Here is a 17,863-nt window from a genome sequence, read left to right on the forward strand (position 1 = left end):
CTCACACCCCAGAAGTGACTCGAACCCATACTCTCAGGAGCAACGCAACTGGTAACTACAGGACGCCTTAATCCGCTTGACCATCACGACCGGACAAAAGGAAGTGATAGCCGAAGCTATTTGAGCCACTTCCTCGCCGGCACTTGGATGGTAATCTTGGGCATAGCATTTTATCAAATCACCTCATTCTTTGGGGCACACGTGAGGAACACAAATGCGAATAAGCCTGAATGGTCCCCAGGACTATATGCGATTGAAAACTCACACCCCAGAATTAGTGACTCCAGACTCCTTTTGTCCGGTCGTGATGGTCAAGCGGATTAAGGCGTCCTGTAGTTACCAGTTGCGTTGCTCCTGGGAGTATGGGTTCGAGTCACTTCTGGGGAGTGAGTTTTCAGTTGCATATAGTCCTGGGGACCATTCAGGCTTATTCGCATTTGTGCTCCTCACGTGTGCCCCAAAGAATGAGGTAATTTGATAAAATGCTATGCCCAAGATTTGATACTTTTGCCCACTTGATACTTTGGAGATGTCCTTAAATGAGCTTCCAAGATGTTGCTTCCCCCCCCCCCCCCCACCTTTTTACTAAAACTAAATAGTTTTCAGCACATTTTGAATGTAGGAAAATGTCTGGGTAAAATGATATAATTATAGCAAAATGTATTTTAACACATTTTGCTTAAATGTGGTGTTGTCAAACCTTGGGCGAGTGGTGAGAGATATAAATAATAATAAATAAATGTTTATTTAGGTAAGGTACATACATAAAGAGATTTTACAAAGTTTGTTGGGTTAATAGATAGAGCTAGTACATACAATGCCTAAAGCCACTATTACGCAAAGCGTTTCGGGCAGCCATATAGAGTGTTGTGTAGTGTAGTCTAACCTTGGACGAGTGAGAAATATTATGAGTTATAGTGTAGTTTAACCTTGATTGAGTGAGATATATTGGAGTGGTGTAGTGGACCTTAGGTAACTGAGAGATATTAAATGTCTTATAGTGTGCTCTAACTTTGGGTGGGTGAGATATTTTGAGTGTGTTATAGTGTTGTATAGCGTTGGGGAAAACGAGTGTGTTTTGTTTTGAGTGTAAACGATTCAAGTGTATCATTAGCTAATTGATTGTGTCATATAATGCATAATGTGTCACATTAAGTGAAAACGTCTCTATCCCCTGTCATTTGATAACAGGGATAATATGATAACATTAGTCACCGAGAGAGGCAGCGAGTTCCTTGGTAATTTTCGAGATCTGAGAGAGGAAAGTGATTGCAACACGATCTTAGCAAGCGTTTCGCCTCACGAGAAGCGAATACGCAATAATCCCAAGCCTCTGATCCTCTCAACAGATAACTACAATCACCGAATAATTTCAAGGCTATTTTGCCAGATAAAGACATAACTCATCAGTACATATTTTCTGAAGGTGCATTAAGATAAAATGTTAACATGGCCAGTTTTATTATTGTGGGATGATAACAGTTACTGACGAGTGTTCGTATCCATTGACAATAAAATATTAAAACTTTATTTCAAGTGATGATAGTGAATAGCTATTTCAGTTAAGTGTTCATAGAGCGAGAACACATACTACAGATTTTCAGCCGTACCGGGAGCAGACGCAGTTCTATTTCCAGCAGATCTGTGAATAAATGAACCAAGATTTGAAATGTGGGATACGGTTGTGGGTTGACTCTGGAGTAACAACTGCAGCTTGAGGTAGTTACCGTAGGAAATGAAAGGTGCGGGCGGTGTCAAGGGGCTGCTGCGGTCAACAAGTGGGAGTTAAGGAGCAGGTGACCTTAACAATCCCCAGGGTAAACACCATCTACACAGCACAACAAGTCTTGAGAAGCTATGCCTTCCTCCTGCCATTCTGAGTTGCACAGATTGTACACCATGTGCAGCTGAAGACATGAAAACATGTATCAGGTATTAGTAATAAAAGAAGACATGTGGGAGACTTTTTTTTGGATCTCACTGCCTCGTATGCTAAGGGTATTATATTGTCGTATTTCAGAATTGTCTTACGGATATGTGTGTGGGTTTTTACCTAACCGTTTGCAGGACGGAGCTTCGGCTCACCTCATGTTCTTGCACTTAACTGAGTTCAATAACCTCTTCTCAGACAACTCCTGCCTCGTATCTAATTCTTCTTGGAACCTTCTTTAACCCTCACTCATCATGATTTTTCTACTTTAAACTTCGCATCATCAGTAAACAGTGAAACAAAAGAGTCTAATTCATCGTTTAAGTTATATATTAATACCAGTAATAGAGTGTGATTGATTTTTTGTTCCCGCCGAAGGCGGCTAGTTTATTGTAAACTCTGGTGATGGTCTGGTTGTGGGACGCCATCACCAGAGAAGTCTTAACAAACAACACAGAAATCATCGATAGATACAGCGACAGCAGGCGGCTTGACATCTGCGAGGCACTATACATCAAGAAGTCAACACCAGCAATCAACAGCCAATTAATGCACAACTATATTCTACCCACTTCAAGACTCCGCTCCAATATAGAAGCATCAAGAAATATGGGCCAATAGGCCCTTTGCAGTTACTTCCATTCTTCCCTTTAATTTACCCATTATATACCCATTGTTTCGTGTTCTGTCTTGTGTTGAAAGTTTTTGTTCACCTCATCCAAAACTGTTGTAACATATCACCTCACCCAAATACAGGTATATAAGATGAAAGCTGTTTAAAATTATAGCATAGAAGAACTCTGTTTAGTGTTTGCAGGTTATAGTTGTGTGTGTGTATAAACTAAAGTGTTTGAAAATGTAATAAGTTATTACGAAACGCGTTCAAGCGTCGCATCAGACTAGAAATAAAAATGAATTTTGGAGAATTGATTTTTCAATTACCATCGACAGTGAAAAGAAACATAAGAAATATTGAGAAAATTCGTGTTAGAATTATTAATCTTACTTTTTCGGTTATATTTAATAACATATGTTTACAAAAAAGACTGCTACCAAAATACACTAATATATATATTTTATTAAATATGACCGAAAAGGTAAGAATTCTAACACGAATTTTCTCAATATTTCTTATATTTCTTTTCACTGTTGATGGTAATTGAAAAATCAATTCTCCAAAATTCATTTTTATTTGAAATTTTATTTTATTTAAAATTCATATATATATATATATATATATATATATATATATATATATATATATATATATATATATATATATATATATATATGTCGTACCTAGTAGCCAGAACGCACTTCTCAGCCTACTATTCAAGGCCCGTTTTGCCTAATATGCCAAGTTTTCATGAATTAATTGTGTTTCGACTACCTAACCTACCTAACCTAACCTAACCTAACTTTTTCGGCTACCTAACCTAACCTAACCTATAAAGATAGGTTAGGTTAGGTTAGGTAGGGTTGGTTAGGTTCGGTCATATATCTATGTTAATTTTAACTCCAATAAAAAAAGTGACCTCATACGTAATGAAATGGGTAGCTTTATCATTTCATAAGAAAAAAATTAGAGAAAATATATTAATTCCGGAAAACTCGGCTTATTAGGCAAATCGGGCCTTGCTTAGTAGGCTGAGAAGTGAGTTCTGGCTACTAGGTACGACATATATATATATATATATATATATATATATATATATATATATATATATATATATATATATATATATATATATATATATTTATATATATATATATATATATATATATATATATATATATATATATATATATATATATATATATATATATATATATATATATATATATATCACTGAAAACTCACACCCCAGAAGTGACTCGAACCCATACTGCCAGGAGCATGCATCTGGTGTACAGGACTCCTTAACCACTCGACCAACACGACTGGACAAAAGAGGATGGTAGCCGATGCTATTTCCATCCCCCGCCGGCACTCGGTTGGTAATCTTAGGCATGGTATTTTATCAAATCACCTCATTCTTTGGGGCACACGTGAGGAACACAAATGCGAACAAGCCTGAACGGTCTCAAGGCTTATATGTGACTGAAAACACTGTGTTGGTCGAGTGGTTAAGGAGTCCTGTACGCCAGATGCATGCTCCTGGCAGTATGGGTTCGAGTAACTTCTGGGGTGTGAGTTTTCAGTGACATATATGCCTAGAGACCGTTGAGGCTTGTTCATATATATATATATATATATATATATATATATATATATATATATATATATATATATATATATATATATATATATATATATATATATATATATGAACAAGCCTGAACGGTCTCCAGGCATATATGTCACTGAAAATATATATATATATATATATATATATATATATATATATATATATATATATATATATATATATATATATATATATATATATATATATATATATATATGGTAGTTTGTGGTTTGTGAGGTAGACTCTATGCTTGGTTTGTGAGGCTAACTCCTTACAGGTTTTTAAAGCAAACTCTACACAATGGTTCAAAAGTTAATATGATAATATTAAACTTTACTGGTCAATTAAAGTTAAAAATGGAGGACTCAAGAGATGCAAGTTGCAAGCACATTTTATAGGTAACTAGAACTAGATGAACACATTTCTATTTATCCACACTTAATTTATTAGATTAATATTAACTTTATACTCTGATCTGAAACTCTACTTTCTCTAATCATTACTAACCTTTTGTGGTTCCAAATTGGTAATTCCTTGTGCAGCCACAATGTCACAGAGGTTCTGGCCTAATAGTCTACCGTTCTCCTGTACGTAGTGCATGTCTCCTCCGTTTGTGAGTGAATCCCACTAGAGAAAATACGGGAATGGAATAGCCTCATTGGCATTAAATAAAAGGCAGACGCACACTTTAGGGACCAGGGGGCCAGATTCACGAAAGCACTTATGTAAACACTTACGAACCTGTACATCTTTTCTCAATCTTTGGCAGTTTTGTTTATAATTATTAAACAGTTAATGAGCTCCGAAGCACCAGGAGGCTGTTTATAACAAAAACAACAGAGGAATGGGAAATTTTCATGTTTGTAAACTGTTTAATAAATGTAACCAAAGCCGTCAAAGATTGAGGAAAGATGTACACGTTCGTAGGTGCTTGCGTAAGTTCTTTCATGAATCTGGCCCCATGTATGATAAATGCATGTATATATTTTGTACATTGCTTATTAACCTTCATTGATTGCATGTAATTTATGTCTAATATTTTTATATCAATGGCATATTGTTTGCGAGCCATGATGGAAACACATAATTGTTATAGATTTTATATCAATGTGTGAGAGCTCATTTACACTGACCTCCTCGCGGCAAGTTTTCATGCAGCCGCTGTGGTCGTCACAGCCGATGACAACGTTGACTGGCAGGTCGTCCACGCTGATAATTTCGTTAGTGGGAAGCTTCAAGACAACTTCACAGTTACACTCACTTTCCTCTTGCGACCTGTTGAATAATTCATATATAAGGTGTTTTATATTAATGGGAGAGAAAGCAATAAATTATCTCTTGTTTAACCAGGAACCTATATACACACACACACACACACACACACACACACACACACACACACACACACACACACACACACACACACACACACACACACACACACAACGGGGCCTCGTAGCCTGGTGGATAGCGCGCAGGACTCGTAATTCTGTGGCGCGGGTTCGATTCCCGCACGAGGCAGAAACAAATAGGCAAAGTTTCTTTCACCCTGAATGTCCCTGTTACCTAGCAGTGAATAGGTACCTGGGAGTTAGTCAGCTGCCATGGGCTGATTCCTAGGGGGGAAGGGGTTGTAGGAAAAAAAACAAAGTAGTTAGTAAACAGTTGAGAGGCGGTTATCTTGAGATGGTTATCTTGAGATGATTTCGGGGCTTTTAGTGTCCCCGCGGCCCGGTCCTCGACCAGGCCTCCACCCCCAGGAAGCAGCCCGTGACAGCTGACTAACACCCAGGTACCTATTTACTGCTAGGTAACAGGGGCATAGGGTGAAAGAAACTTGGCCCATTTGTTTCTGCCTCGTGCGGGAATCGAACCCGCGCCGCAGAATTACGAGTCCTGCGCGCTATCCACCAGGTTACGAGGCCCCTTCACTTTCGGCGGGCCGAAAGAGCAAAGCTCAACCCCCGCAAACACAACTAGATGAATACAACTAGGTGAATACAGTAAGCCTGTGTGGAACTACCTAACAGGAAGGAGCCAGAGAGTTACGGTAAGGGGCGAGAAGTCAGACCGGCGAAAAGTAACGAGTGGAATACCTCAAGGATCAGTGCTGGGACCAATTTTATTTCTAATATACGTTTATGACATGTTTACAGGAGTAGAATCCTACATGTTGATGTTCGCTGATGATGCAAAGTTGATGAAAAGAGTTGTGACAGATGAGGATTATAGGATCCTGCAAGAGGACTTGAACAGGTTGCAGAGATGGTCAGAGAAATGGCTACTGGAGTTCAACGCGAGCAAATGTAAAGTTACGGAAATGGGATTATGTGACAGGAGACCAAAGGGACAGAACACAATGAAGGGGAACTGCCTACCTGTAACGACTCGAGAAAGAGACCTGGGCGTGGATGTAACACCTAATCCAAATCCTGAGGCACATGTAAATAGAATAACGACAGCAGCGTACTCTACACTGGCAAAAGTTAGAACATCATTCAGAAACCTAAGTAAGGAGGCATTTAGGGCGCTTTACACTGCCTAGGTGAGGCAGTGTAAAGCGTAAAACCAGTTGTAAAACCAGTTGATTGATAGCTGAGAGGCTGGACCAAAGAGCCGAAGATGAACCCCCCCCCCCGCACAACTAGGTGAGTCTCCGTCCCAGGGACTCTGACAGCAGATTGGAAAAGGGTTGTGGTCCTGGTAATTTACAACACGCCAGCAAACAACAGAAGACCAAGGCAGGATTACCACGACAGCAACATCAATGTATACATAGATGAATTGCTGAGCAGAACAGAAGCACGCAGAACGAAAGCTAAAATACTAGTGACAGGGACTTAAATCAAGGAGAGGCGGATTGGGAACCGAGAAATTCCCGTGTAGGGAAGAAACGTGTGGAGGGCAAAATTGGTAGAAATTGTTAAAAAAAAAAATCTTTTTGACACGACATGTAAAAGATGAGACTAGACAAAGGTACACTAAGCCTATCGGACCTGATCTTTACTTAGAATGAAGACATCGAGAACTTGGAGCAGGAAACACCACTAAGAGCCAGTGACCATTGTGTCCTGGTATTGGACTTTATGATCGAACTTAAAACAATGACCATAGGACAAGGGTTTAGGGAGAGAAGATAATAGAAAATGGGTTTACAAGAAAATAAGAGAGGATCCGAAAAGTGTGTAATGAGAAGAACTTAAGTGAAAAAACAGTCCAAGAATTATAAATAAATATAGTTCGATAGAGCTTCGGCCTTACACGCGTGGGGTCCACGGTTCGATCTCCTACAGCTCAGGTTAATGGAAAGTCCAAGAACTAATTGACAAAGTAAAAGTAAAATGCAAAGAAGAAGAAGAAGAAGAAGAGAGATTTATACCAAATAATAAGAGAAAACAAATATGAGAGAATATAATAACTCAGGGAATAATACAAAGTGACAAGAAGCAAAAATGAAAAGCAGGAGGGAATGACAGAAATGGAGTGGTTAAATGACAGGACAACCGAAATAGAATGAAACGAAAAGGCTAGGAACGAATGCATAAATATAAGAAAAGAGTCGAAAAGAAACAATGAAAATGATATGGCTTCGAAACCAAGGAAACTCCTAAAACGCCTATATAGCCATGTATGAAGACAAATAACAGTGAATGATCAAGTGATCAGGTTACAAAAAAAGGGAAAGTGAATGAGTGAATTATCAGAGGAAAGGGCCAAGCCATTAAGACTATATAGCACTGGGACGGGATGAGGATAAGGATTTGGGATGGAACGGGGGTAAAAGACTCGTGCCCAACCACTTGGATAGTCGGGAATTAAACGCTGACCTGCATGAAGCGAGACCGTCGCTTCAATGGAGTGTTCACAACTGCGCCCGAACAGCTCCTAGTGCTAGAAGAGGGAATAACACTAGTTGAGATTGCTACATATGAAGTAAAAGCAGAGAAAATATAGAAACATCTAGCATCACTAGATGAAACTTAACCTACTGAACAACATAACGTATCACCATAGATGTTAAAACAGCGGCACATGCTCTCAGCATACCTCTAGTATTGATCTTTAATAAGTCAATAAAGATCAACACACTGGGTGAACTACCCAGCTACTGGAAGAGGGCAATTGTGGTACCAATTTACATGAAAGAAGATAGGGAAGAGGCACATAAATGCAGACCAATGTCACTAACATTGGTCTGTAGGCAAACATCAACTTCGGGAACGAAGATCGTACCTGACGGACCTAAGGTCAAGTAATACAAATAAAGCACGACGGAGATGGTTGGCCATATTGCTTATTTCTAAACTGCCGAAAAGCCATGGATTACCTGAAAATAGATTATTACACAAATTAGAGATGTAGGCGGGAGTTAGCGATAGAGCAGTACCATTAGGTAAAGGATTACTTAACAGACAGAAGTCAGAGAGTGACAGTGAAGGGGGGAAAAGTCGGACTGGAGTAGAGTAACAAGCGGAGTACCTCAAGGATTGGTGCTAGGATCCTCACTTTTTCTCATTTATGTAAACGACCTATCTACAGATCTTGAGTCTTACATTTCCATGTTTGCAGACGATGCAAAATGAGAAGAGTTTTAATAAATGTGGATTGTAAGATAAGCAAAGATGACTTAAGCTGCAAAGTTGGTCCGAGAAATGGCTGCAAGAGTTCTACACCAGGAAGCGTAAGACGATGGAAATGGAAATAACCACACGAGAAAGGGAAACACGAAAATGGAGTAGGAAGAGAAACTCATAGAACTAAACCTGATGAAGCTAGATTAGAGGAAAGAGAGAAGACGATATAGATTTATAAAATAGTTATGAGGATGAACAAAGTGGATACAGAGGAAATGCTCACATTGAGTACCAATAGAACAAGAGGGCGTGGATGGAAGTTTGATATATGCGTCATAAAGATGTTAGAAAGCTTTCTTTTGCATGAGAGTAGTGGTAAAATAGAATGAACCAAAGGAGCAGGCAATAGAAGCAACCTCTATTCATAATTTTAAAAGATGATACAATAGGGAAACAGGTAAGGAGCATTAAACAAAAGGCGGCTTGGAAAATCGAATCCAAGAGCTAATATTCGATCCTGCAGGGAAAAATAGGTGAGTACATACACACACAAATCTTCGAGTTGGTATCACTCATGACCTATATAGGAAGCTCTTCACCTCGCTTCTGCCGAAGTTTCATTATCTACGCATTTTAGCCCACCTGTTTCTTCCCACACTCCTGTTACTTTACTCTCTCCCGCTTGTGGGAACCGACCTGTGAGATTTATACTTATTTAATTTATATAGAATAAATTCAGGGACTGCAGTGAGGTCAGTGACATTAGATATAACTTGAAGCTTGTTCAGGTAACTGGTCACTGATATATAAACACTGAGGCCCATGGAATTCATCTTGATTAAATAATAAATGTATCAAAATCAGTCGTCAGATTTATTGGGGTTTAAATTAATTTAGTTAATTCAGAGGATTGAATAGTCCATCATTAAAGTCAAGTATGGTTCTGAGACTGCAGTGGGTTCAGTGACATTGGTCGCAGTGACTTGTAGCTGTTTAGGCTACTGTTCACTGATTTGCCACTGAGGCCTCATGAACTCATCTTCAACTTTAAATGATGATATTAACATCAACCTCTGTTGGTATAGTCAGCTGTAATCTCCTTAGTATAATGCTACTGGAGATATATAATCAGCTGACAAATTTAGATTTCTACTGGTATTGTTTATCTGCAGGCATAGGTCTCTTCAGGCTTAATGGGCCTAAGAGTAATTTGCCTCCTGCAGAATTTAGCATGGTTATGCCCTGATATTTAGTAGGGCTACCAATGAATCGATGGTAGTAGTCTGTACCTACAAGGATACCGAAGTCGGTGAGGTGATCAGACTTAATATTATCTGCCAATTTTATTTCTCTATTTCTCAGGAATTTGGCTCTTGCTCTCAGACCTTGTACTTGTAGGTCTGCTGGTATTTTGTCCACAACAATGGCTTGTACTTGACAGACGTACCTGCCTAAACGTACTGATGGTTGTACCACCTGGTAGACTTGGGGTCCTGTATCTGTTGTAAACCCTGAGATGTTGATTGTCGTCTGGGCTACAGGCCTTAATTGTAGTTCATCTGCCAACTTTTTAGTGACATATGTTCTCTGGGATCCTTGGTCAAACAACCCACGGGTATGGACCTTGGCCATATTATTCTGGATGGTAATTTGGGCAGTAGGCAAAGTCGTATTACCTTTAGAGTTTGCCGATTGGACACTCTTTGTTTGTTGCACCTTGCAGTACTGTACTGTGGTGGGAATGCTATCTTCCACCTTGGGGTTTGGAGACTTTGTTTTGGTGTCTCCGCACAATGCTGCATGGTGCTGACCCTTGTTACACCTATTACAGGTGTGTAATTGGGTATCACAGTCGTTGATGTTATGTTTCCTGAGGCACCTCGTGCAATGTTGCAAATCTTTGAGTCGCTCAACACGGGTGTCACTATCAGGAAAATTAGGGCAGTGGCACATTGAATGTTTCTCATTGCAGAACAAACGTTCCATAGTTTCCAGTACCCTTTGGTGTCACGTTCTTGGGTGACACAGTAACTATAGGCTTGGAGGGTCCCGTTGCATACACGCCCACACTGCCACTGTTCCACTTTGGTGTTGAATTATATTGTTTAGATTGATTTGGAGTACCTTTGGTACTCTGTGGTTTACTATTTCGGTTTCTGAAGGTTTACTTGGTGGTTTTAATTTGCCATGTATTCGTAATTGATGAACTAATTTTACCCTAATTTTACCTACTTAAAATTATCTGCTAGATTAAGGACCTGCACGAAACGCTGCGCGTACTAGTGGCTTTACAAGAATGTAAATACTGTACTATCCAATGTATTCTCACAAACCCAATGTACCTTCTTGTATATATATAAATAAATAAATAAATAAACTACTGAACGTAAACCCTCAGATATTTAATTCATAGATAAGATACTTTTATTGTAATGAGCACTCATTTGTTTCAATACGTCCCTAGGTATTTTCTCCTGGACAATTATTTTCAAGACCCACTCAGCCCCGTTTGTATCTGCTGTCAGGCTGAGGGCCTTGATCATTGATTTTACCTCCAGCTTGAAGACTTGGAGTGAATCAGCTGAAGCCTCCGGTGAGGGTAAATGCAACAGGCTCATGAACTAAATGTGATGTTCTTACTTCTGGATCAGCATAATTATCCTTGAGGAGTTGTACTGCTAGATCATAGCCGTCATTAGTTAATCTCAGATGGGACACTGCTGTTTTAGCCTCACCTGATAATTGGCCTTGATGATAAGAGAATTTACTACTCTTAGGTAAAGATTGTTTTGAGTTCACAAGGTCAACGAATTTGTTCCAAAATTCGTCCCAATCTTCCTCGTCTTTTCCTGAGAAAGTGGGTAAATTAATTGGAGGGAGTCGAGCCTCTGCTTGACTCGTATTAGATGAAACTGTTGTTGTTGTTGCTCTGTTCTGGACAATTAATTTGACATAAGGCTGTAACGTGGCCTGAGTGTGATCTTCATAACTAGCTAGATCAACTATAAAGTCGTCTATTTCTGTTTCTGATAAATTGGTGTTGGCAAGTTCAGCCACATATGTTGCTATTTGGCATTTGATTTGCTCAAATTTACCTGCAGCTGCTTGATAATAGCTTTCTAGGTCAGCATAATCAACTAGAGATTGTTGTGGCAAATCTTCACATTTCTTGATCTGTCTTGTTAAGTGGCCTGCAAGGGTTCTTTTCGTTCTCCCTGCATTATCCATACTGGCTAGTTGGTAAAGCCTTGTGGGGCTTGTACTTGGGTTACTTATAATGCTGAACAAGTACTGATGATAGCCTAGGGTAAAATTCTGCAATCACTAGGCTATAATCCTACCTCTTCTAGAGGGTAGCACTTGAAATTAATACACATTATATATATATAATCATACACACTAATGATTTGAGTGATAAACCAGTGTCACATGAAGTACCTTTAGGTTAGCTCCTCAATTATCACCCTAGGATGGTATAGACACTAATTAATCACTCAAAAGGTGGTATGATCATAAGTAAATTATTATATATACACAACTCAACTCGAGTTGATAAAAATTACACCCAAAATAGGACCTGTACCATTCATTAATGGTGCTAGGTTGCTCAATGTAGTATAACTAGACTATGGTAATAAATGGGACTAGGATGAGCAATAAATAGTTTAACTAGTCAATGGTAATAGGGGACTAGGTTATCTATAAACACTAGTCAATATATATCCTACCCTGTTGTGGGTTGGCAATTGGTAAATATTATATTGTGAACACTACTGCAATATATATTAAATAATTCTATATTTAAGAGAAATAATATACACAATTATTGATGATAGCCTCATAATAGCCTCTATGAAACTTCTAATATTATCTAGAAGTATTAAATCTTATTAGTGACCTCGCGAAATTAACTCCACAAAATTCGTGGATAATCTCTTGCGAAATTAACACCACAAAACTCGTGAATAATCTTGCAAGGGCACAGCCACTAATTTGGCTGGCTTAAAAATAAGCGCTGTCCCTTCACAGAATAACACTGCACCAAATCGGTGAGTGACCATGAAACCGCTGATGAGGCCGAGCTGGGCTGAGGGGCTCTAGAGCTCGCTCGAGGCTACGCTGCCGGTCTTTGACTGGTGATGTATTGTTATTGTATAAATCGCATTAGTACCAGTGTATTTAATGAATCCACTGGTTAACTCGTTCAACTCATACAAAGATGACCAAATAATTTGTCATCCGGCTCGAAGGACCATATAATGTGGGAACCGACCTGAAATTTATATTTATTTAATTTATGAATTTATATAGAATTTATATTTACATTAATTTATATATTTCGATAGCAATTGGTATGATGTTAAGTGGACTGTATTTCTGCAATATTTCTCACAAATCGATCCTTACACATTAGGGGGGTTTATATTAAATTTATATATATGCAGCCAATCAAACTACAGTATTAAACTACATATATTAGTATATAAATTGAGGAGGTTCCTTATCTTATTGTACAGCAGGCTTAGTCCACCAAGTATAACTAGGATGTAGACACTAAATTATCCTCATGAGAGGCTAGCTTCCAACACCCCAAGTAACTGATGTACCAAGATTAATTCTTGCTTCCTCTTCTTGTTCCTGTCAAAGGGTACTAGCTTTAAAGCTGGAATCCTAATATATGACAGCTATATCAGAGAAAACACTGTATATTATATAAGACAAGGACTTAATTACCTGTAATTAGAGGCTCTTTCTCATGCTAACCGGATCGCCCTTTATCTACTTAACATTAACTGGCCAGAAATGATTAGATAAACGGGTTTCGGTAAGACACTTCCCTTGTTTATGTTGACAGCGTGTTGATGATGGTTGAACACTAATTTGGTCTCCATAACACTTCGTCCAAGAGAACTATAGGAGCTGAATTTGCTTCCCAACGCCTCTGGTCTTAACAAACAATGGCTGACCTCTCTCACCCCACTGACGCTCCTGGCTCACTTTGTCCAGATGTCATTATGTGCTAGAAGGGTCACATTTACTCTATTTTGATACTGATAATTAAGTTAATTAAAATGAGATGGTTTTATGACGTAAAAAGTCAAAAGACTAATGTATTTAAGAATAATGCCCAACAGAATAGCTGGTGAATTTATAGTACTATGTGGCAATGATATCCCGTTTTCTATTAGCGGAAAATTCCACTACAAGCTACATTTTCTATGGGTTAACTTGTGTATACAACACAGCAGCAATATTATCTGCCTATTGCATGTAATATTATTAAATGGTGTCGGGTTTTCCGACACCATTTGCATAGTATACCACATCAAGTCTTCTGCCACCTCAATCCCACCTCACCCCTATTCCATCCCAGCTCCCTTACAGTTCTGCTCTACCTCTCACTCTGCTTCTCTGCTTCTTCATCCTGCTTCATCAACATCATCTTCACGCTAACTCATCTCTTACTTATTTTGCATCCTGTCATTTTTCTCCCTCTCCTCCCACTTTGCCTATTCCTCTAGTACCTCCACTCACTTCTCCTGTAATCCATCTCAAATGTAAATATGATAGAACCCAGTAGACTCAGGAATCTGAACACCAGTTGATTGAGAGTTGACAGACGAGACCAAAGAGCCAGAGTTCAACCCTCGCAAGCACAATTAGGTGAGTACAGTCATCTCTTCCTATTCCTCTCTAAGTGCCAACTTATCAGTCTCTTCCTGCACTTCCTCCTCTTCCTCCACCTCCCCACCATCACTTACTGCCAGAATTTATCATCTTCATTCATCTTTTCCTGCTTTCTTCTCCATATTTTCTTTTCTCCCGCCTGTACTCAGCTTAAGTCTGTGATACACCATGATGGAACGAAGATTACCAGGAGAACCTGGGACAATATATTTTTCACCGCTCACTCGAGAACACGGGACAGAAGTGAGGAGGCTTAATGACCAATTCCAGACAAATAAGAGATAATTGTATTAATCTGTAAGACTAGGGGAGCTGCTGTTAAACATAATACAAAATCTCTTACCAGAGGCACACATTAGCAGGATAAAATCAGCGGCATATCAGAAGCTCGAAAACATTTACGTAACCATTAAAAACCTGGACAAGGAATTATGAGGAACGGTGAACACAGAGTAATAAAATAACTAACCCAAATGTGGAGTACGCACCTCAAAAATACACTAAAGAAAAAAATATATATAATCTGCAATCCCATACTATATTAGGCTAACACAGGAGAAAAAGCTGAAGTAGTTTAGCTGGAGCAAAGGAAGGGCAGAGATAACATGAGCACAACATGAAGAACTTTAGAGACATCTAAAATAGGCAATCAAAATCTACATGTTTAGCACGAGAATGTGCAGCAGGAAATGACCAGGAGGGAACTAAAAATCCAGATAAGACATAGAGATGGAAGCTAGCACTTATTTTTGTTGTAAAATTAGAGTTCAGTTGAATGAAAGGGAGGAAATTGAGGTAGCATTTGCAAAAAAAAAAAAAACAATTGCTAAATGGCCGCGACCAGGAGTTTATGCTTCTCTTGAAAGCGCATCTAGTACATAGTACATATGCCATTAGAAGATGAGAATAAATGAAAAAGCAAAGAGCCTTTTGGTCAACACGAGGAAGTTCCTATATATATGTGATTATGAATAGACCAAAGAGTCTTTTATGGCTTTAAACACTACCTGTGTAATTCCAGGTCAGTATTGCTGAATGTTCCAATAGTACGAAACCCATACCTGATGAAGCACATAAATTTAAATTTATATTGAGTGTATAGTCTCACAAGAGTAAAACGCCTACAAATATACAGCAGTTGTTATGGAGTAATAGAGCTTTTACCATGCAAGGGCAGCGAGGGAGAGGAGGACCAGGAGGCACTTCATCTTGCTGGCAGAAGCTGTGTAAGGAGCTCTCTCTAGCAGGCAGCTTTATACTGCCTTCAGACCCTGCCAAGCAGGCGTCCAAGGTGACGCAGCCATCTGTCTTCTCCCAAGAGTCAACGTTGTAGAGAAAAAGTGTCCACGCGGTAACCACAGACTCTTTCACATGGGTTATATATGATATCAACTGGAGAGGTGGTTATAGAGGTGAGGCTGATAAGAGATGTAATGTGAAAGTTAAACATGTGTTTATTAACTACTAGCTGTACCTGGCCACGCGTTGCTGTGACTCAGTCTGGTTAAATGAAAAAGAAAGAAAAGAGAAAGCGCACGTTTCTAATATGTTTAATTTCACAATGCTTGTGGGTATTCAATATTGTTTGTTGTTCCATTGTCTGTGGAGATATAGAGATTGTTTGGTTTGCCGATTCTAGAACGTCCGTCCCTCCCCCGTCCGGCCTCCGTCCTCCCTACCAGTCCCTCCTCCCCTGTCACCTCGTCCTCCCAGCCTTTCCCCACTCCCTTGTCCCCTTGTCCTCCCCACCATTTCCCCCTCCCCTGTCCCCCTTGTTCTCCCAACCATTCCCCACTTCCCCGTCCCCTTGTCCTCCCCACCATTCCCCCCTCCCCTGTCCCCCCAACCATTCCCCACTTCCCCGTCCCCTCGTCCTCCCCAACATTGCCCCCTCGTCCTCCCCACCATTTCCTACTCGCCCATCCCCTCGTCCTCCCCATCATTTCCCACTCGCCCATCCCCTCGTCCTCCCCATCTATCCCTCATATGAAAAACAGTTAAAAAAAGTTTATACCTGTCACAGGGTGATATCTATATAGTAGGTATATAAAAACACACGCGTATTCGAATGCATAGGTGTGTCAAAATTTCAAAGCTCTCGGTGAAGAACTTTCAGAGATTTCCCTCACATGAAAAGTAGTTTTTCAAAAAAAGCATATTTTACCTGTCACAGGTATGACATCTATATGGTAGGTATATAAAAACGCGCGCGTATTCGAATGGAACGTTGTGTCAAAATTTCAAAGCAATCGGTAAACAACTTTCTGAGATTTAAGATTTTGAACAAACGAATATTTACATTTTTATTCATATAGATTTATCAATCGTGGGAGAAAGCGTTATCTAAGATAAGCTTCCACACTCTTTCTCTTGTGTTATCTCTGTGTAATTTGTCCACCTTTCTTTTCCTTTCGTTTCTCAAGCATCTACACCTCTCGCCATCAGCTTCTCAGCCATTTGCTAGAAATTTGACATAATATTTGAGACCTTTCTTCCCTCCCTCCTCTCAGGTTAATGTCATCAAGTAGAATAAAGATGGCAGAAAACCAAATACTGAAATTTGTCTTCATTTTAGAAAACTTTATTTAAAATTAATTTGTATCACAGTTAAGCCGGAATCTGGTCTCGCGTTCCATACTTCCACAGAAAACGCAACATATATCTTTCAGTGTTGACCTGGTTGATACTATTAGTATCAACTAATATGATTTATTAGGTAGTGCTTCGTTTTTATCTTAAACTGGTTGAGAGAGGTACAGTCTTTAACATGGTTGGGAAGGTCATTCCACATTCTGGGTCCCTTGATTTGTAGAGCATTTCTAGTTTGATTAAGTCGTACTCTAGGAATATCAAAACTGTATTTATTTCTGGTGTGGTGCTCATGGGTTCTGTTACAACCTTCTATGAAGCTTTTGAGGTCAGGATTGGCATTACAGTTCAGCGTTTTATATATGTATAATACACATGAAAAACTTTAACACATTGATACTGGCGAGGATGTCGTTGTCGTTGATGTGTCTGGCAAACAGTCCTGTCCGCCAGGTAGCGTCGTGGAAGAGTGAGGGAGAGGTCGGCGTCTAGCAGGGTGGTCGTTATGGAGGCGGCGAATAGTTTGTCTAGGTCGTTGTCGCCGGAGAAAGAGAAAGAGAAAGTGAACACCTTCTCTTGGCTCCAAGATGTCAGCCGGTGAGACTTTGCCGATGGTAGAGACCTTTTCTAAGATCTCAGCCGTGGTGAGAACGAGGTCCTCTCGGAGGCGTTAGTTTAGTTCATTTATTATGCACCCCATACCCATCTTGTGGGCGGTAGTGGAAAGGGTTACAGAGGCACAAAATGGGCTCAGGGACTGAACCCCACAATTCATTTAGCTAAGCAAGTTACAATCTTGATGAGCTAGTTACAAAATTCAATATAAGTCGTCA

General features: G+C 39.5%; 1 protein-coding gene across 3 annotated transcripts; it reads right to left on the bottom strand.

Moving 5' to 3' along the window:
• Window positions 1–1,444: 1,444 nt before the first annotated feature.
• LOC123762623 (uncharacterized) lies at window positions 1,445–15,762 on the bottom strand. Of its 3 annotated transcripts, none has more exons than XM_069332401.1 (5): window positions 15,606–15,657; window positions 8,413–8,506; window positions 5,313–5,454; window positions 4,687–4,806; window positions 1,445–1,642 (listed from the first exon to the last, which is right to left on the bottom strand). In XM_069332401.1, exons 2-5 carry the CDS (start codon window positions 8,466–8,468, stop codon window positions 1,628–1,630), a joined length of 333 nt encoding a protein of 110 aa, XP_069188502.1. In that variant the 5' UTR covers window positions 8,469–8,506; window positions 15,606–15,657; the 3' UTR covers window positions 1,445–1,627. The 3 variants fall into 3 exon arrangements, with proteins under 3 accessions (XP_069188502.1, XP_069188500.1, XP_069188501.1); XM_069332399.1 differs by having other exon boundaries at window positions 1,445–1,907; window positions 15,606–15,646; XM_069332400.1 differs by lacking the exon at window positions 8,413–8,506 and having other exon boundaries at window positions 1,445–1,907; window positions 15,606–15,762.
• Between the last annotated feature and the right edge of the window lie 2,101 nt (window positions 15,763–17,863).

The sequence above is a fragment of the Procambarus clarkii genome, chromosome 27 (assembly GCF_040958095.1).
Source record: "Procambarus clarkii isolate CNS0578487 chromosome 27, FALCON_Pclarkii_2.0, whole genome shotgun sequence".
Classification (NCBI taxonomy): Eukaryota; Metazoa; Arthropoda; class Malacostraca; order Decapoda; family Cambaridae; genus Procambarus; species Procambarus clarkii.

Coding starts and splice junctions, on each gene's coding strand:
- LOC123762623 (XM_069332399.1), bottom strand. CDS start 8,468: ATGGCCAACCATCTCCGTCGTGCTTTATTTGTATTACTTGACCTTAGG. Junction 5,455..8,412: donor CTTGACCTTAGGTCCGTCAG/GTACGATCTTCG, acceptor ATTATTCAACAG/GTCGCAAGAGGAAAGTGAGT. Junction 4,807..5,312: donor TGAAAACTTGCCGCGAGGAG/GTCAGTGTAAAT, acceptor TATTTTCTCTAG/TGGGATTCACTCACAAACGG.